The sequence below is a fragment of the Orbicella faveolata genome, unplaced genomic scaffold, assembly GCF_042242905.1.
Source record: "Orbicella faveolata isolate gen_17 unplaced genomic scaffold, um_ofav_v1 contig_24, whole genome shotgun sequence".
NCBI classification, from domain to species: Eukaryota; Metazoa; Cnidaria; class Anthozoa; order Scleractinia; family Merulinidae; genus Orbicella; species Orbicella faveolata.
Window position 1 is genome coordinate 24,421,172 of NW_028301552.1, and position 21,976 is coordinate 24,443,147.

General features: G+C 39.8%; 2 protein-coding genes across 3 annotated transcripts in view; one reads left to right on the forward strand and one right to left on the reverse strand.

Moving 5' to 3' along the window:
- LOC110054340 (tRNA (32-2'-O)-methyltransferase regulator THADA-like) overlaps nt 1-21,976 on the reverse strand; it is a 653,734-nt gene that overhangs the window by 382,974 nt on the left and 248,784 nt on the right. For both annotated transcript variants that reach the window (XM_089292979.1, XM_089292980.1), the window contains one exon: nt 70-177. In XM_089292979.1, the coding sequence (XP_089149105.1) occupies nt 70-177 (108 nt within the window). The remainder of the gene's footprint in view (nt 1-69; nt 178-21,976) is intronic.
- Nucleotides 6,105-6,706, forward strand: LOC149110987 (uncharacterized). Its single transcript, XM_089292232.1, has one exon. The coding sequence runs from the start codon at nt 6,105-6,107 to the stop codon at nt 6,567-6,569; it is 465 nt and encodes a 154-aa protein (XP_089148358.1). The 3' UTR covers nt 6,570-6,706.

The following is a 21,976-nucleotide window of genomic DNA, read 5'->3' on the forward strand; positions in this document are numbered from 1 at the left end:
TTTATATTATAAAAAAATGTGTTAATTATATAGGACATTAAATCCTCAAAATTTTAGGAAAGTCAATACCTTGTATAAAGCAAGTTGCCGTTGGTAAAACTGCTTCTCGTTAACCTTTCCCTTTTGTTTGATAGTCTTGCTAGATATCCTGATCCCCTCTTTCACTCGCATTAGGAACTGCAAAAAGCACAATAATTATGTTATCATGGGCAGAATAAATTCTCTCACCGGCTATGGTTTTCAAAAGAGAGCTTGTTGTAACAGCAATAAATTCAACAGACTACTTCCTCATCCTAACATGCACGAGGATCTTGTTTGCTTGTTCAGGGCAGTACCACTTGTGAAACAGTGTACTTAATAAGCAAAAAAACAAAAAACAAGCATGGGGGAAAAGAGGTAGATAACAAGTGGTTTTAACAAAAGACACAAATAAAAGAGAATAAATCTTAGCAATTCAGATCAACTTGAACAGTTGTAAAGAAAGTGTGAAAAATTCTTCAACTATGCTATTAAGAGACTAGGCATTAAGAGTATATGAAATGTAATAAGATTAGGAAAGATAGCGAATTATGAGATAATCAACATGTTCTCTGACAAGAAAGAAGTCTACAGTGCATACTTGTGTGGGGTTGCATGCATGACATAATACTTGTGTGGGTTTTTGTATGGAAGCAAACAATCTTGTCTACGTACAACTAGAAAGCTACTATGAGCCCTGGAATCAGTCATTCTGGTAAGAAAATTCTTGGTGGAAGGGAGGGAGGTGCGATCATGCCAAAACATTGAGCCACGGGAGAGATCTTGGGTTAAATCTTACTGGTATTCAAGTTATGCTAGTATCATGTAATCAATTAAAGTGCTTAGTTGGTCCAATTTCACATTGAAATCAGGTCTACTGTACGGATGAACCCAAACAAACCGATTGGTTGTACTATAGCGAGTGTTTGCTTCAACATGATTTTTATTTCTCAACATATGCAAAAAGCTTGGTTTTTCCTGGCCAGATCTTTAGAAATTTATTTGCTGTCACATCAGCATGCCACTGCAAAGATTTTTTTTTTCTTAATCCTCTAACTGGTAAATTTTTATGAGTTTTTTAAGGTGATTCCTCAGTACTAAAAGTTGCCAAACAATTTTTTGAAACTTCCCTGAATGTGCCTTACCAACCACTGTTTTGAAAAATACAATAAAAAGGATAGGTCACCATTCTCGCTGAAAAGACATGATGAGCCAATCTTACCCCATTCATGCCTAACCATGCATTTCATCAGTTCACTATACATTTTGCCATAGAGGGAAGCAGAGGTTATTAAAGGCAATACTTGAAAAAATCTTGATACATAGAAGGTCTCGGCATTTGGAACAATGTAAAATATAATTTATGGCAAAATCACACAATTTTAAATGACATTGACTCACAATGTTCCTCAAATCATTGTTTTCGAGGTCATAATTCACATCCTCGCATTACAGTTTTGTGAACTCTTTTAGCTATATCCTTTTTTCTTTCTGAGCAATTTTCTTCTTAACTTTTTAACTCAAAGAGGATAGTTTGTACACCAAAATTATGGATTAAAAAATATGGGTCACCATGCTTGTTTAAGAGAAAACGAGCACTTATTTTGCTGTCGAGCTTAGCTTGAGGGAAATCTCTTACTTTGGGTACATGCATGCGCTCATGTGCACATCCCAATGACACAAAAATCATACCCAGTAGGGATGCACAATGCAATACTGCGGAATTACCTTAAGGTTTATTCTTAGCATAGCCAATCTCTAGAATTTTGTGATTGCATATAAGAAGTTCAACTGAAAATAGTGTATGTGCTGTTTAATAAAGCTGCTGCTCAAATTTTCATTGTAATGTCAGTATTTGGCTGTTGCTTGCTCGATAAGCAAGCATGGTATGTTTTTGGTTCAAAAGTGTTTTTCGAGCCATTTTCCACTGCAGAAGCCCCCAGGCTGGCATCATGAAGCTAGAATGGTGGGAAGAGGCAAACTTCTGAAAGAAACCAGAGGTGAGAGATAATTTGATGGTGATTGGAACACCAAAACTATTTGTATGGAAACATGGCGGTTTATGAGTGAAGTTCTCCCTTTGGCCATTCCGAGGGTGAATTCCAAGACCTACCAAGGCAATTTGGAAGTACTTTTTTGACTGGCAACTACAACACTATGGTGGCCCAGCCGTTTCCAAAGGAAACCTTAACAAACATGACTTAAATAAATTTATCAACACAACAGATGCTTTTATGACGGAAATCTTACAAATTTGGTCAGAGATAAGCTACGAGGCGAATGTGAACTCTACCGATCATTTTCTTTCATTACCTCTATGGCATAACTCTCTGAAATGAATTGACAACAGACCCATATATTATAAATTGTGGAACTGTAAAGGTATCCAGAACGTTACAGATCTATTTAAAGACCGGAATACCTTTCTATCTTCTCATGAACTTACGGAATGCTACAATGTTAAAGCAAACTTTCTAGTTCTTCATAGTCTAAAATCTTCTTTAAAATCTTTGAGAGAAAGCCGGTCACTTAGTAACACATCCTCTCAAAGCTTTCTTCAAAGTTTCTTACAAGCCAAAAAGTCCAAAAAGCATACCAAGGTTGTTTATGAAAGGCTGGTTACCATAAAGCAAAAATCCCCTTTTGCAAGTCAGGAAAAATGGTTGGCTGACTGTGAATTTGAAAGTCACGAAACAATTCACTGGAAGTCGGTTTACCTACTCCTGTTTAAATGTACGCAAATTACTAAACTAATCATGTTTCAACTTACACTTTTACATTGAAGACTTGCTACGAATTCCTTTCTCAAGAAAGTGGGAATAAAACAAAGTGACTTGTGCACCTTCTGTAAAACTGAGGAAGAAAGTCCAATTCATTTATTTTGATCCTGCGGTGTAACGTCACATTTTTGGCAATAATTTAAACAGTGGATAACAACAAAACATGAAAACGTAACCAGTATTTTCAGTCCAGCAATAGTATCAGGCTTTAAGCCATTTTTCCTTAGCAAGAAAACTCATCATCTCTGCTTACTTGCTAGATATTACATTTGGATCTTCAGAACTCAACAGAAGTCTCTTTATAACTTTTCAAAACTTGTTCGATACCTGTTAATTTGTCTCCTGTGCCTCTTGTCAATTTTAATACCACCAATATGCTATTCACAAGGCCGTGTGGCTGCTCTATTGCCATAAGCAAATATTTTATAATTAGGCAGGAGGGCATTCCAATTTACATTTTTGAAATGCAATTGTAGTGGACTGTAATATCACGTCATGCTATTCAATTAGTCCAATTTTCAAACACTTAAATGTTGTTAAACTGCCTGACCTTGTCTTTCTTAATATTGCAGTCTTTGTGTATAAATTTCACAATAGACGTCTACCATCTGTGTTTGATACCTTCTTCACTCAAGTCAATAAAAGACATTACTATAATACAAGAAGTGCTTCGAATATGTTCTATACTTTACCTAAAGTAAGAACAAATTATGGAATATTCAACATAAGATTTAAGGGCCCCAAAGTATGGAACTCAATTAATGAAAATTTGAAAACTTTGTCTATTTCAAACTTCAAGAAATCAGTAAAAAACGATCTAGTCAAAGATTATTAGTTTCTTAGGTTCTTATTAGCAGTTGTGTTGTTTTCCAATTTACCAGTAAATCAGTATTTTGTTGATTTCTGTCACCTTTCCAAGTCTTTCTTTTATAGTTTAATATATAGCTGTTATTAGTTGCCATAGCTATTGTGTGCTCTTCTTATATTAATGTTTTGTATTCATCTCTAACTTAAACTATTTTAGACTTCCTTCATAGCATAGAAATAGCGTTTTTCCTCTTCTTTTTTTTCTTGTGTGTGCATTTGTGTTCAAGTTTTCTTGCTGACCTGTATTTTATTTCTATTTAATGCTGATGTTAACTGGCTGCCTGGCTCCGCTAGCCCCTATGGTTATTCCAGGCAGCTAGCACTCAAATTTTTACTTTTAACATTTTCATTGAAATTGTAATTTTTTTTTCTTAAGCAAGAATGAGTACAAATAAAGATTGATTTGATTTAATGTATCATAATTATTGCACTGTAATGTAATGTCATGTCATGTAAGACAATGTAGAACATTGTTTTGCACCATAATGTAATGAAATGCAAGTAGAGTAAGTATTGTTTCATCTGAAATAGAGTTAGTACTGTATCTTATTATTAGTAGAATAAGAACCATGTCGTATTGTAAGTAGAGTAAATATTGTACCATAATGTAAGTAGAGAGTATTGTATCCTATTGTAAGTAAAGAAAGTATTGTACCATTCTGTAAGTAGAGTAAAATCTTGTATTGTACTGTAAGTATTGTGTCATATTGTAAGTAGAGTAAGTATTGTTCTGAAAGCAAATGTAACATTGTTTTCTATAATAAAAAAAATATGTTGATTTCATGTCAGCATGCAATTCAAAGATGCTTTTTGCACTGAAGAAACAGTAAGATTTTGATTTCATGAGAATGCATAATCACAGAGCTGCTGATTTCACTTAAGGAAGAGTGAAATGTTGATTTCACAAACCCCTTGAGGTTAGGGTGCTGTCCCCTGATCCCATAAGTTAGAAACACTACAAATCATGCTAATTTCAAATAAAATCTCTGTTTAAATCAATCACAACCTGTTGCCACACTGCCAGTATCAATAAACTAAAAAAATCCAGTTCCTCTTCTTTTTGTTGCTGTTTATCCAGCCATGACATATCCACTGAGTGTGATTGCAATGCATGCAGGGAAGGGTCTCTACAACTCGCACACAGGAGAAGAAGCTGGTCAACCACAGAAGTGCTCATTAACCATGGGGCCAAGGGCTGAGTGCGATTTAGGTTCTACCTTCAGTTTATTTTTTGTTTTGTTGGTGACCAGACGGAAAAGTTCAGTAGAATAGACCAGTCGGTATTTGGATAAAGTCCTTCTCACAAAAATCAAGAAGCATTTCTTAGTAAAAGCTGGTAACAAGAATTTTCTGAAGTAATCTGACATGCTGAAAATGAAAATGCTTGTTACCAAAGTTCATTTTGTGATCTTCAGTCTGAAAATGACGTCAGAAAATTGACATTTAAAATGACATCATCGCAATGATAAATGTGTAGAAAAGGGGAAACCACTGAGTTAAATGTCACAAATTTGGATTTTCTAGAGCCAGTTCAGTTATAATATGTTACATGCTTCATATTTTGAGGAATTTAAGACTTGCCTGTCTAGTGGGCCAATGTATGATGTCATTTATGTTTTCATAATATTCTCTCACAAGAGAAACACATTCTTTTCAACTGGCTGAATTAAAACAGCAAAGTGTTTCATATGCACTGTTATTTTGGGTTCAATGGGGCTTTTTTTTCAATGAAGTTGCTGGCTACCCATTTGAATGTGGAAACAGAAACGCGTTCACGGTCGCGCTTCCCTAATTTCGCTCTCACTGTCTGAGTCCAGTCCAGTGGTAAGTAAGCCTGGTTACTCAGCTTCGTTGTTTAGTATGCCTTCGCTCGATGTTTGGCAAGTAGAAAGCTGCTCTAAAGCTGTGAAATGTTGGAATGGATCCAGTTGTGACCCTAAAGAGAGCTTTGGAAGTTGACTTGAAGCTGTGCATCTTCTGTCAGAAGCATAATAAGCCAAAGGACGATGTAAGAGAGGCTACAAGTTACAGCACAAATTTTGTATACGAAGCGACAACTAAACAAAGAAAGTACAGGGACGTAGCAAACAGAGAGGTTATTGATCACCTGCTTGATTTATTTGGAAGGAATGATGATACTTGTACTGTTTTACGTTTGGAAACTACATGAAAGGATCACGCTTGGTCGAAGAATGGGTCGAGAGTGGACTGCTTGGGCCAAATGCAACCGTACATGTCATGAATGGAAAAGCCTACAAGAGAGCTATGCGCGCCCACTAGATTACTCTGCAGTCATTGTGGCAGCTGCTGATGCCTTTTCTGTTAGAATTCTGCCACAAATCGTACCCAGATCTCTTCCAAGAAGTATCTGATTTTGCCTGCTCTCCTGAAAATGCTGCAGCACTGATAACATCCCTGAAGTCACCATGAGTGAAAAAGATGCTAAACGAATTCATTGCACAAAGATCCGAGGAAAATGTCAACTTCAAGTTTTGGTGGAACTACATGGAAATGGTATCTGTTCTCCTCATGTTCACTCGGGCTCAGAGAGAGGGGATATGGGACCTGTACTTGCACAGTTTCCGCCACATGTTGCCATATTTTTTCAGACATGACCATCTGAATTATGCAAGATGGGGATCAGTGTACATTGCAGAGATGGAGCAGTTGCCAAAGGAAGTCTTAGAAGAGTTCAAAAAGGGGAACTTCGTTGTCAAATGGAATGAAAGCAAGTTCAACCAGGTCAGTCCTGATCAATCTACTCCTGGAAGGAAAGATCGTGACAAGAAGGATGAATGTTCATTGCTCACCATTCTCAAGCAGCTCAAGGTATTTTCACCACCAGAACATCCAACCTGTCTTTATAACATTGCCACTAAAGATCTTGTCACTGATGAAATTTAAGTCTCGCTGTTAAATGCCAATGAGCTTGGTCGGCAACAAATGAAAGAATTTGAGGAACAAAGGTTGCCAAGTGTCTCTCAACAGCAGCAAGATAGATCATCAGAAGTGAGATTCTGGGACACAATGCACAAGAATAATGCTCCAACTATTGACAACTTGTATCATGTTTTTTTTTTATTGCTAAACACATAATTACTTACATTGCCTTACTCTACTCACAACAATAACTAACCTACTTACAATACACTACATTATTGTTATTATCATCATCATCATCATTATTATTATTTCTAATGCTTTTACTGTCTTACAAACGTCACTTACAATACATAAAAAAACAGCTGTTTACAATACTTGGCATTACATTACTTACTTACAATACACATTAACTGCTTATTATGACTTACACATTACATTACTTAAGGAGTTACAATACAATGTAATTACTTATAGAAAAAAAAAACAACAACAACAACAACAAAACAAACAAAAAAACGAGAAACAAAGACCTTGCAACTAATTACTAAGGGAAACGCCTTAAATGGTGAGAAGGAATTTCCACTTCTGTTGAAATTCCCTTTCGCCATTCAACGTGGCAGCAATATATTTTTCTATCTTGATTTTATCCTGCACTAATGAGATGAAGTCGCTGAAAACGAACATAGTATTATTTAGAGCGTTGATATAAAGAAAGTATTTGCCTAGTATTATGAGGTGGTCAAGGGTCAAACGGTGAGTACAAGGAAGAGTAATTCCAAATAATACCTCTGGCTCGGAGAGAAGTAAACTCGCGTTACTTACAGTAGAATACCAACTTTGGAACTTATACCAAAAGGAAGACGCTTGCGGGCAGCTAATAAACAAATGACGTATGTTTTGACTATCAGAGGGACAGAAAGGGCAGGATGGGGAGGCAACCTTGTTCATTTTGTATAATATACTGTTCGTGGCTGAAATGTTGTGTATAATTTTGTGCTGAAACATTGCCAATTTAACTTCTTTTGTGGCTGTGAAAGGCAGAAGATAAATTTTATTTAGATTCTCTTTTGCGATGCCATATGATAAGAGTTTTTTTTTCTGAAGTGGGAGGAGGAAGATTTTCTAAGTTTAACAGTTTGTCGTATAACATCTTGCGCGTTATAGTACAGATTGGCGGCGGGGGTGTAGTAGAGTCGCCAGAATTAACGTGAAGGAGCTTCTTCCAACTTTGAGGGATCGCAGATAAAAGACTATAATATTGTAAAAAGTTGCAATTTAGCATGTATTTATTGTGCAAGGAAAGGAAAGGCAGGAAGCAATTTTCACACTTGTCAAAAAGGTCTGAAATTTGCTTTATACCTGCTCGGTGCCAATGAGGTAGATATACCATTTTTTTGTCAATCGTAATGAGTTTGTTGTTCCAGATTGTCTGAGACAGTATCTCAGTCTTGCTGTGCGGTGTCGTAGACACAATTTCTTGCCAATGATGAATAATTTGTTTGTAAAATTCAGGAAGATGGCCATTAAGATCAAGAAAGTTGTAGTCATAATTACATTGAAAGATCTCAGTACCGCCGACAGTAGAGAGAAACGATTTTGGAATATACTTCCACGGTGCATCTGAGTCTGAGCACAGCCGTTTTACCCAAGTTAGTTTCAAAGCCTTATCAAAAAGTACAAAATCTTTCATGCCGAGACCGCCATCCGATTTCTTCTTGATGAGGGTTGTCTTTTTTATTTTGGCAGGTTTTTGCTTCCAGATAAAATCGAACACTATTTTATTGACCTCTGATGCAAAGTTTTTTGGAGTCTCCATAACACTGGAGATGAATACAAGTTTGGAGAGGGCTAACGTTTTAACAATATTTATTCTACCGTATATAGATAAGTCTCTTCGGGACCAGACACTTAAGGTTTTCTTTAGGGATCCTAATTTTTCAAAGAAATTTTTCTTATGAGACAATTCAATATTATAGGTAAAATGCACACCGAGTGCGTAAACGGGATCATCACTGATTTGGAGGCTGTAACTTGCGTCTTTCCTATGGTGCATGGAGCCAAGCCATAGCATTTCTGATTTTGCCTGATTTATTTTTAGGCCAGAGCACTTTTTAAACAGTGAGAATAAGTCAAATGAATTAGAAACTGACTGAACATCAGCAAGAAGGGCAGTTGTGTCGTCAGCATACTGTGTGAGCTTGACCTCTTCATTTCCCTGGATATGTATGCCCTTGATGTATTTGACCGTTTTATACTTTGGGCAAGAAGCTCCATAGCGATAACAAAGAGTATGCCTGAAAGGGGACAACCCTGACTTGTATCATGTTGTAAAGAGCAGCAAAGAGAAGAACAAAACCACAATTCTAAGAGCCGACCGAAATGTCCTTCAACGCCTTATCATTGCTTATGAAGCGGGGCTCAAAGTTGATCTCCACAGTGTGCTAAAATATGAGTTGATGCCTGTACCAGTCTCGTTAACAGAGATGAATGGCAGTCTCAGAACTGGGCAGGAATCAGCAAAAATGAAAGAATTCGTGGAGCAAAGGTTGCCAAGTGTCTCTCAACAGCAGCAAGATAGATCATCAGAAGTGAGATTCTGGGACACGATGCACAAGAATAACGCTCCAACTATTGATAACCTGTATCAAGTTGTAAAGAGTAGCAAAGGTCTATTAATAGATGGTCTGGCATAAATTGCCCAAGTGAAATAGAGCTTCAAGGCAGCTCAGGTCTATTAATAGATGGTCTGGCATTAGTTTCTGCAATTGGGAGACCATCTGTTGCTCAAATGTTTGGGGGCTTTGCAGAGAGCTTTCAAGCTGGATCCTGCTGTCAGCAAATCAACGTCTTATTTGATCGGTATCAAGAAGATTCCATCAAGTTAGGAATGAGAGAAGGACACACAAAGTTCACTTGCCCTATCCGACATGCTATTGAAGATGGCAGTGTCCCTCTCCCTGACCGTTGGCCAAACTTCCTTGCATTGCCAGATAACAAGTCAGATCTAGATCTATCAAGTTGTAAAGAGTAGCAAAGAGAAGAACAAAAGCACAATTTTAAGAGCCGACCGGAAATGTCCTTCAACGCCTTATCGTTGCTTTTGAGGCGAGGTGCAAAGTTGATCTCCACAGTGTGCTAAAATATGAGTTGATGCCTGTACCAGTCGTATTAGCAGAGATGAATGACAGTCTCAGAAATGGGCAGAAATCTGTCTTAGCAGACTTAATTTCAAGTGGAATAAATTGCCCAAGTGAAAGAGCTTCAAGGCAGCTCAGGTCTATCAATAGATGGTCTGGCATTAGTTTCTGCAATTGGGAGACCATCTGGTGCTCAAAAATTTGGGGACTTTGCAGAGAGCTTTCAAGCAGCAGTTCTTCAAGCTGGATCCCGCTATCAGCAAATCAACGTCATATTTGATCGGTATCGAGAAGATTCCATCAAGTCAGGAACGAGAGAAAGACGCACAAAGTTCACTCGCCCTATCCGACGTGCTATTGAAGATGGTAGTGTCCCTCTCCCTCACGGTTGGCCAAACTTCCTTGTATTGCCAGGTAACAAGTCAGATCTAGCCAGGTTCCTATCGGAACACATCATCGTGAAAGCACCCCCAGACAAAGTTGTTGTAGCTGCTGGAGGATTTGTAGATGAAAGGGAAGTGCAATCATCAGGAAGAGCAATCGACCTGTCTGCTCTAAAGGCAACCCACAAGGAAGCAGATACACGTTCGATGGTTCACTGTGTCAACAGCAGTCTTGACAATGTAGTTGTATCGCCAAGGGATACGGATGTCTTGTTACTTCTTATCACACATGTCCCCCACATCCCATGTCCTAACCTGTACAAGATGTCTGGAACAGCCACAAAGTGAAAGTATTTCAACATCAGGGCTATCTACAAAAATCTCTCTGCTGGTTCTGCATCCACTCTTCTGCCTTTTCATGCCATAACAGGTTGTGACATAATGTCCTTCATATGCAGCCATTTAAAGAAATCAGCTTGGAAAGTATTCCTAAAGCAACACACACTTCTCCCCTCTCTACGAGAGGGAGAGCTAACCAAAGAAAAAATGAAAGAAGTTGAGGAATTTGTTTGTAAAATGTACAAATTGGATAGCATTGGATCAGTTGACGAGGCCCGAGCTATTTTGTTCTCAAAGAAAGGAAAGCCAGAGGCACCGCCACCGACAAGTGATGCTTTATTACTACATGTAAAGCGTGTTTACTATCAGGCAATTGTATGGAAACCAGCTCACTGCTCAGAGCCTCATCTTCCAGATCCTTAAACATTAGGGTTAAAGAAGATCACTGATAACAAACTTCAACCACTCCTAATGACACAAGATCCGATTCTGAAAGCCTGCCAGGAAATAATCTCATGCTCATGCTCTACTGGATGTAGAAATCTCCGCTGCAGTTGCAAGAAGGCTAAATAGTTTTGTACCAGTGTTTGTGGGTGCAAATCGAACAATGTCAATATAAATTCCTGTAAAAACACAGACACCAAATGAACTCAGTGATGTATTTCACTATATAGAATGAAACTGCAATAAGCGTAAAAAACTCTCTTGGCCTTTAATAAACAAGTCCACAAATCAAAACAGCGTGGTACAAAGAGTGTGCATACGAGCGGCATAGATGCAAATAGCATGGATACAAACAGCGTGGGTTGAAACTAAAACAGTAAAAGAGCAAAAGTTACAAGTTGCGACTAAGCTAAATTCAAATAAAGAAATAACAAAACTGCAAAACGAGGACTGTGAATTACACTTACATTGTTTCGGCCAGAGAAAAATGTTGTGAAACGGACTGCGAATAACGCGAAGAGACTAGCACGAAAACTAAATAGAACTGCGCTAAGCGAGGACCAAAATGAACTGCCCCAAAACTGTACCGCAAAGCTATGATATGGAAAATACGCTAGGACATGCGGAAAATAAAACTATAGAAACTTAGAAAGGCGCTAATGAAGATGAAACAGCAAAGAAACGCTAACGAGGGCGTGAAAACTGACACAAAGGAATAAACACCTAAATTGACGCAAAAAAAAGACTAAACAAAAGGACAAAAAGAAGTATACACTAATTTGCGTACGCAAAGGAAAAACAAATTACACAAGAACGAATAATAGAAAAAATGTTACACTTGGATCTAACATAGAACATGATGTGCATACCTTTATTGACAACAAAGTCATCAAGTTAAGGTTTGAAAAATAACCCTTTGGAATGAATTTTTCCGATTTTTATCCGTAACAGAAGGCACAGTCTTTAAATTGGTTTATGAGGCAAAAACACACGCATTATCATTTACTTTAAGGCAAATTTATAAATGAGTATTTACTCATTGGGAAACTTATGTGCTTGTATCTTAAAACAAAATGAAACCATCCTACTCGGTGAGTGTATACGTACAGATTAACACTCATAACGATCTGCAGTAAGTTTCAGCTATTAGCTGCAGGTTTAATTGTTTACCCACAATTGAACAACTAATAAAACCAGCAGAACGTAAGGTCTGTTTTCAATCAGTACTCAAATTAATATTTGTGACCTTTTGGGCAGGAATTAACAATTAAATAAATATATGGCTAAATGTGATGTCATTAATGATGTCACATGTTGCTTTGAATGTATTCTGCAATGTAATCCAACTAATTTAACTGGAATTAGGCGGGAGGCAACTTATGTGGTATTCTGAGGTGCAAATATAAAGCAGACGGCTTATTATCTAACTTATTTTGCAAAGTTAATACAACGATCATGTCATTTTCAATGTCATGTTTGTGACATCATTTTGAGGCTGAAGATGGCAAAAAAAATTTTGGTGACAAGCATTTTCGTTTCCAGCATGTCAAATTACTTTAAAAAATTCCTGTTACCAACTTTTACTAAGAAATGCCTCATAACTTTCAAATTCTGTGAAAGTCGTCTAGTCTTGAAGCTGCAAGACAAGGAATAGTTTTGCATTGGATGTAGATGCCCAGGGAAACAGATCCTACTCTGATCTCATATTTGACCAACCTTCTGACATTAACTGAAGCACTGTTCTGCCAAGAGGTATTCTGACTATCAACTATTTCATCTAGGTCTCCTGTACAGTGATTTCACAGCGGAGCTCCTGCGGCCCAAAGGGCTGCCAAGCAGAGCCCCGTACTCATATGGGAGAGAAAAGGAAACCCATGAATGGATTTTCGCATGGTTTTCATGGCTAGCGGTATTGCTCGTGGGCACGTACGCACAACAATGATGACGATGACAACGGCGGCTGAGTTGCCCAATAAGGTGGCCATACTCCAGCTAATAAGTTGACAGAGACATGCACCCTCGGTTTGTAGCGGAATAATGCCATCTTTTCTTGGCGGGATTTTTAAAGAAAGGAAAACTCAGTTCTATTTGTTATGCCAACATACGATAGTGGAGGTTGATCTAATGTTTTTAAGATAGGGTTGCACTGAAGGAAAAACAAGAAGATCTGTTAGATCTTATAACCGCGCTTTTAAAATTTAACTGTTTTCTTAGCACTACAGTCCCAATGCAGTGTACATTCCAAAGCAATCCTTGATGATTCATTGATTACTGTAGACACCACATTACTTGATCAACACAAACTGTATTATTGCACCATCAGTCGTAACCGGTGTGAAATCTCCGATGACGTAATAGTCTTAATCTGGAACTTTCTTCGGGATACGTATGGGCATGAAGATACGAACACTATTAACAACAGCTTTCTTTCTTAAAAGTCACGATTAAATTAAATTGTTTTTTCCCTTGAGTAAAGGGCTAGCAAAGAAGTCACACAAGTCACATAATTCAAGAATTGCATTATCCACGGCTATCCTTAGTACGGTGGTTATTTCCCTACCAATGACGTAATCCTTGCACGTTCTGACAAGTTCGTTGCTTGGCTTGCAAATGTTTAATTTTCCTTCCGATCTATGAACTCGCTGCGATGAAACCGCCAAAGAATTTACTTCATTTGCCTAAAACCACAAGAAATACTCGCAAAATTACAAATAAATTAATGAACGTCGCTTCTGGCGAAATAAACTTGCAAAATAAACACGATCTTATTTGTCATGTAGCGAAAGTGAAAGCTGCAACGTCAACGCATTCCATGGCTGACATAATACCTTTTTTTAGCGTGTTTATTATTCCCTTTAAATCCAACGCTTTCATAAAACGAAAAGAAAATATATTTTTTTCACAAAAAAGAAAACAATATCCGTAAAATTGTCCGTCTATTTATGTTTTAACAGCTTCTGCCGCGAAAACATCACACGTTGCGTGACTCAAACTTTGGCCGAGCAGAGGTCTGCGTCTGGTCACCGACAAAAAAAACAAGAAGATCTGTTAGATCGTATAACCGCGCTTTTAAAATTTAACTGTTTTCTTAGCACTACAGTCGCAACGCAGTGTACATTCCAAAGCAATCCTTGATGATTCATTGATTACTGTTGACACCACATTACTTGATCAACACAAACTGTATTATTGCACCATCAGTTGTAACCGGTGTGAAATCTCCGATGATGTAATAGTCTTAATCTGGAACTTTCTTCGGGATACGTATGGGCATGAAGATATGAACACTATTAACAACAGCTTTCTTTCTTAAAAATCACGATTAAATTAAATTGTTTTTTCCCTTGAGTAAAGGGCTAGCAAAGAAGTCACACAAGTCACATAATTCAAGAATTGCGTTATCCACGGCTATCTTTAGTACCGTGGTTATTTCCCTACCAATGACGTAATCCTTGCACGTTCTGACAAGTTTGCTGCTTGGCTTGCAAATGTTTAATTTTCCTTCCGATCTATGAACTCGCTGCGATGAAACAGCCAAATAATTTACTTCATTTGCCTAAAACCACAAGAAATACTTGCAAAATTGCAAATAAATTAATGAACGTCGCTTCTGGCGAAATAAACTTGCAAAGTAAGCACGATCTTATTTGTCACGTAGTGAAAGTGAAAGCTGCAACGTCAACGCATTCCATGGCTGATGTAATACCTTTTTTTCGCGTATTTATCATTCCCTTTAAATCCAACGCTTTGATAAAACGAAAAGAAAATATATTTTTTCCACAAAAAAGAAAACAATATCCGTAAAATTGTCCATGCATTTATGTTTTAACAGCTTCTGCCGCAAAAACATCACACGTTGCGTGACTCAAAATTTGGCTGAGCAGAGGTCTGCGTCTGGTCACCGACAAAAAAAAAATAAAAAATAAACCCCGGGTAAACCTAGAACCGCGCTCGGCCCATGGCTGCGCGGTTAAAAAAATTAAGATAGCAACAGAAAGCAAGAATTAACAGGTAAAGAAGTAGCCAAGAAGATTGCAAAACAGAGCGGGCCAGCACTGGGGAAGGAGGCGAAACAGTACTGAACAATGCCGTGAATTATCACGAGTCAAGGGCTAGAGAAAGGAGATGAAGTAATACCGAACAATGCCGTAAAGCAAAGCTAACAAGGGCTATAGAAAGGAGGCAGAGTACCCGACAAATTGACTCAGAAGACGCAGTTCAGTCTTCACAACTTTTGCTGCAAGTTTCTGCCTGGAAGATTAACACTGGCCGTAGTGAATTGCCAACTTGCCGTGAGTAACTTTTGTTGTGGCATTTGCTATGAAAATTAACAAGTTGCCTCGGCAATATAAGCTTATTTTCAATTGGAATTCTTTTTAAAGTCTTCCTTATTTGAAGCCATGCTGTGAGATATTTTATAAATTACATCGTTTTAATTTCGTTCATCTCTAAACAATAACACGTGGGTCACTTTGTGGAGGTTGTTGTAAGTTGTAAAAAATAAAGTTAAGCTTATAAAAATATAAAAATAAATTTAACCAAAACTGTATTTGGAAACACAGCCAGTCGAGTTTTGAAGTTTTCTCTGTGTTAGTTGGCACAGCCCCTTCATAAACTGCTAAAATTTCTTCTCCTGTTGTTGAAAATCAAGAAAGGCCACAAACCATTCTAAGCTGAAGCGAACAGGATTTGCTAAATTTACTTTTGATGTTCCTGTGTGAATATTTGCATATTGTGATTACAAAGTATGGAGATTTCCTCACTTTGTTAGTTCAATTTATTCGGTTTGGTGAAATGCTTGGGTGAATTTCCAGGTAAATTTGGTTGAATCACAGCCAACCTTTGTGATATAAATGATACCGTGCAATCAGTCGACCTTATCACCTGAAGCAGACTAGCAGTAAGCAGTCAAAACATTACGATCTACATCTCAGTGTTAATTTGTTCCCTACTGCTGTACAAATAGTGTTCTCTAATTTATAAATTATTTCAATCTGTTGATTAAATGATTGTCTTATAACCCCATATCCAGCTTTGGTGCGTGTACGATATTGATGTATTGTTTATCCATTTTGCTGTAAATTATCTTAACTGATGTGTCAATCAAAACATATCTTGGATATGCTGGGCTCTTCTGACAAATGTACCTATGCCTCATAACCTTTGAGTGCATTTGGTTGTGTAGTGCAGACAAAATACATGTACATAATATAAATTACTCTTAGCTTACTTATAATTCTTGGTATAATTCAATCATAGCAAAATTAATTAATTAAACCCAATAACAGCTCCTGTAGTCCACAATCTCAGTCAAGAAAAAGGACAAATCACATTGAAACTGAATAATAAAATTGTTATTAGAAGCCTATGCGAGTATTCATGATCAGCAAAAAAACATCATAATTACCATTCATGCCAGAGTGATTTTGCTTATTGCAAACCCTTCCAGCAGGAGGAGACTCCATACAAAAGTGAAGATGGCTAAATGTATCTTTGGGGATCAAGTTAGAAAACAAAACTTTCCAACTTTTCACATATGTATACTATTTTGGTATTTTTGTGAGATTTCATTTGGTAGAGATTTAGGGACTAAGTATATTGTAGCCACTCCATCTCACTCAATCCCCACAACAAAAAAATGTGTAAACTTCTTTTGTGTGGGAGTCCCCATGTTAACTAAGAAAGAATATAATGATTAATAACAATGTCTTGTCTTTCTGAATAAGGTAGGAAAGAACAAGAAATGCCACCAAAAAGTACAGAAGACAGTTCTGTTATGAGATCAAGATTTTTGGTAGCTTCTCAGAAATCCTTGAAATCATGGTTCTATATCTCATAATCACACCATCTTACACCTCGATCTGCTGATGTAATCCTAGTTCCACCTGAAACTATTAAATTGTTTGCAATTTACTTCACATGCATGTAGGATTATTTTCATTAGTAACAACATTCCAAAAAATAACTGAGGAGCTCTGCTTTTAGGCTTGGCTAAGTCCACATATTATCATATTATCATCTAAGATATCCACACAATGTCTGGGTAGCTACTTTGCTCAGAAGCTTGCTTCACCTTGCAGAAGAAAATATTGTTATCTTTGATGGTTTTGCAGATAATTTAACATATAAAAATAATTCCTTGGCACATTATTTACTTTCCCACCCAGTACATGACCTGATAGTTCAAATGTCTTTTCGAGGGAGCATTTTCCATCTAATACTTTCTCATAGTGCAAGGGTTTCAAGTATAGATCAGGAGGTCCTCCATGCTATCATTTACAAAATAATGGGTTTAAACCCACTGATCATTTTTATGCCTTTGTTAAACGATTCATTTTCATCACCATTCAAACGTTTTAAACCATATGAAGATCACATTTTTCTGTTCTTGTTGCACATCGTTGGGTTCTCCAGATATTGCCCACAAAACAGGCTAAATGCCTCACTTTTCAATCACGTTTTCAATTGAGCAGTCTCAAAATCTTACATGTTTTTGTGCCTTTGGACATCTGGTTTTTTAAAACTGTGACGAACGAATGCGTGACATTATTTGTTGTTGCAAAATCACCATGCTGTTGTAATAGAATCTCTGGTAGAGGTCTGGGTCAGAGAATTGAGAAGAGAATTAAAAAAACACGTCTGTATTTATGTGAAGGATCTGTCTTTTATTTCGGCCCATTACATTGGTGGCAGCGGTGTAGGACTTGCCAAACTGATAGTATGGCGCACTATAATGATGGTGAGGTTAATTTTGGTCCGCTGATTGACCTGAATTCCGAGGATTTAGCTCCAACTGAAAAGGATGCGACGACAATGGTGAAATCTCCTGTCCTGGTCGGGAGTAGTACTCCACATACTGAAAGACACGGCAACGACGAAACCGTAGACCAAGTCTTAAAGGCAATTATGGCAATCAGCATTGGCATCGAAAAGCAAAACAGTGCCTTAGAGGATTGTTTCGGCGAACTTAGTAAACGCCTCGATGCCCTCGAAACAAAACAGCGTGACAGTCATGTTACATTGGGCACCAGTCCCCATGATAGCGGTCTGGATTTGTTTAGCAATCACGAGGAGGTGCGTTTTAGCAAACTTCCAGTCCCTCTTTCACCCAGCTCTTATCACCAGCTTCCACAAAAAGAAGAGAAGCCACGTGTCCGTCCCTCACTTTACAATGGTTCAACTCTGTGGGAGGATTATAAAGCCCAGTTCGAGCTTGTAGCAGAGATAAATGGATGGGATAGGCGAACCAAAGCAGCCTACCTGGCGGTCAGTCTGAGTGGCCCAGCTCAGGCAGTGCTTGGCAATCTTGACAAAACCCAGCGTACTAGCTACACTGACCTGGTTGCAGCACTTGATAGCAGATTTGGAACATCAAACAGAACGGAAATGTTTCGGGTTTCCCTACGAAGCCCCACCCGAAAGCCTCCCTGAATTGGCTCAGGCAATCTGGAGGTTGACAAGACAGGCCTACCCCAGTGCCCCGATTTCCCTTCGAGAGCTGATCGCAAAAGACCAGTTCATTGAGGCATTGACCGATCCAGAACTTTGTTGGAAGGTCCATCAAGCCAAGGCAGCTACTCTCACGGAGGCGTTGGATGCTGGTGTTGAAGTTGAGGCATTTTTCTCTGCTGAGAAACAACGTAGTAGTGGAACGAAGATATTACAGGCGGTAACTACGCAGAGCCCGACACCAGCAGATTCAACTCTCAAGCAAGAACTGCATGAGCTTAAAACACTGGTACAAGGCCTGGTCCAGTAACCACAAGATACCTCCGATTTTTTGCAACGTAGTCGGCAAAGGGCCTGGAATTCACCAGAGCGTTGGGCTTGTGGTGCCCAGGGGCACATTCAACGCTACTGCCCTAAACGTCTCGGGGATGGGTTGCGTACACCATCGGGGAGGCTAGCTTCTCAACAGCCGCAGGAATGTCCAGGAAACGAGACACTGTCGAGTTCAAGGGCCAGAGCCCAACAAACCAATCAATGCTAAGGCCCACCTTACCTTCAATCAAAACAGATGCCGTGGGTGCCGACAATGACGGCTTGTATGTTAGCGGGTTCGTGAATGGAATGCCAGTCAAGTTTTTAGTGGACACAGGAGCAAACATCACCATCCTGAAGTCCCAAACGTGGGAAGCCATCTCTTGCCATCCAGAATCAACACCAAGACAGCTTCAGCACGTTCTTGACACCATGAAACTGGCCGATGGACGCCCCTCTTCTTTCCTGGGACGTGGAAACACGACACTCAGACTAGGTGACCAAGAATTTGACTGTACGATGTGGGTAGCAGAGATCGAACCAGAGGGGATCCTTGGTTTAGATTTCCTTCGTCGATATGACTGCCAATTGGTGCTTAAAGATGGCTGCTATGAGCTACAGTTTGGAGATGGCAGTGAAGCCAAGCAAGGGCAATCACTCTCCCCCAGCTGCTTTCGAGTGTTCATTGACCGCACATCAGTCACCCCTCCTTGGAGCGAAGCTTTTGTAGCTGGCAAGATAGTTGGTCCTACCCTAGGACTGCTGGAACCTACGGCCAGACTGATGGAAGTGAACCACCTGATGCTAGCTAGAAGCCTGGTAGATGGAGCATCTGACATTATTCCATTAAGAGTGCTCAGCCCCACAGATTATCCTCGTACATTATACAAGGACACCGTGGCAGCTATGTGTGAACCTGTCGAACTTGTTGAACCTTCCCACATTGGACAATCCAGCGTGGCTCTTTGCCAGGTACGCGAGGAGGGTGAAAGCATGACAGCTGCTGTAGAGCCAGACAGTGGTAGGCCTTCTGTCCCTGGACACCTCTTAGACTTGTTCGAATGCAGCTCTAATCTTCTAAACCCTGACGAGCGCTCACACCTTGCCGAACTGTTGACCGAGTTTGCTGATGTATTTGCAGTTTCCTCCGACGACCTTGGCCATACCATCTTAGTAACGCATACAATCAACACTGGATCTTCACAGCCCATCCGTCAGCCAGCGAGATGTCTCCCCCCACACAAAAGAGCCGAAGCCAATACCCTTATCAAGGAAATGCTTCAGAAAAAAGTGATTGAGCCTTCCTCAAGTCCCTGGGTATCACCCATCGTATTAGTGAAGAAGAAAGATGGGTCTACTCATTTCTGCGTTGATTACCGTAAACTTAATGACGTGACAATTAAGGACAGCTACCCTCTTCCGAGGATTGATGATTGCTTAGATACACTTGCAGGCTGCAACTGGTTTTCCACACTACACCTCTGTAGTGGTTACTGGCAGGTGACCATGGCCAAGGCCGACAAGCCAACAACTACCTTCACAACTGGAAATGGCCTATACCAGTTCACGGTCATGAGTTTTGGTCTCTGCAATGCCCCTGTAACTTTCGAGCGGCTCATGGAAAAGGTGTTGTCTGGGCTACCTTAAGAGGTGTGCCTTATTTACTTAGATGACATCATAGTCCATGGCTGCAAGTTCAGAGAAGCGATTCAGAGGCTCCGCACCGTATTACAGCAGCTTCACGATGTCGGCCTCAAATTAAGCCCTAAGAAGTGCATTCTCCTCCAGCGATCGGTACCTTTTCTTGGCCATGTGGTGAGCGACCATGGCATATCTACTGACCCCAAGAAGATTGAAGCAGTACATACTTGGCCTTACCCACGAACAGCAAAGGATGTTAAAAGCTTTCTGGGCCTTTGCTCCTACTACAGACGCTTTGTCCGTGGCTTTCCTGACATCGCCAGACCTCTTTACACACTTACCGAAGCACAAAGAGAATTCTGATGGACAAGAGAGTGCAAAGACGCGTTTTGTCAGCTCAAATGCCTGCTAACAACAGCTCCCATTTTGGCCTTCCCCACACTTGATGGCTTGTTTATTTTGGACATAGACGCAAGCAACACTGGCCTTGGCGCAGTATTATCCCAAATCCAAGGGGAGGAGAAGGTGATTGCGTTCCACAGCAAATCACTGAACAAGAGTGAGAGAAACTACTGCGTGAGGCGCAAGGAACTCTTGGCAGTTATTGTGGCAGTAAAGACCTACCACCACTACTTGTGTGGAAGGCAATTTCTCGTCTGCACAGACCACGGTGCTTTGAAATGGCTGTTGAAGTTCAAAAATCCAGAGGGACAACTTGCCAGGTGGCTAGAACTGCTAGGTACTTATGACTTCAAGATTGAACACCGTTCTGGTATACACCATGGGAATGCTAACGCTCTCTCAATAAGGCCATGCGGTGACTGCTGATACTGCGATCATGTCGAACAAAAGCGGGATACCACATCAGTCGCAGATTCTAGAAGTGCAGATGTTGTCCCATGCTGTACACCTCAGGCCCTGGACAAGCCTGAGGAGGGGGGTAGCCTCTCCTCTCCTCAGCAAGATCCCAAACCTCCACCTGAATGCCAGCAGTTCCCAAGCGAAAGTTCTAGCAGATGTGACTTGCGTGCTAGCCAAGTTGCCGATGATGACCTCAGAAAGATAATTGCATGGAAGGAGTCCTGTCCCTCTTGCCCAGCATGGAAGGATGTGTCAACCAAAAACAAAACCATCAAGACCTACTGGAGTCAATGGGACCGTCTGTCCCTACGAAACGGTGTCCTCTGATGGCGGTGGGAATCTGAAGTGGGAGACGAGGTGCGTTGGCAGCTTGTTATGCCTTCCAGTCTCAGAAACGATGTTCTCCAGGAGCTCCACACTGAGGGAACCGCAGAGCACTTAGGTGTCAATAAGACGTTGGGAAGAGTTAAGGAAAGATTCTATTGGCCCAGGTGCACAAAAGGTGTGAAAGACTGGTGTCGGTCATGCGACCTCTGCGCCTCCAGAGAGAGGCCGACCCGCACACCAAAAGCGCCATTGCAGACCTACAACGTTGGTGCCCCCTTCAGAGAGTGGCTCTCAACATATTGGGACCGTTGCAACAAGTACATCCTTGTCATAGGGGATTACTTTTTGAAGTGGACAGAAGCCTTCGCAATTCCCAATCAAGAGGCCACAACTGTAGCAAGAGTGTTAGTTAAAGAATTCGTGGCTTGTTTTGGCATCCCAAGGCAGATTCACTCCGACCAGGGAAGAAATTTCGAGTCGAAAGTGTTTCAAGAAATGTGTGAGGCACTGGGAATGAATAAAACCAGAACCACAC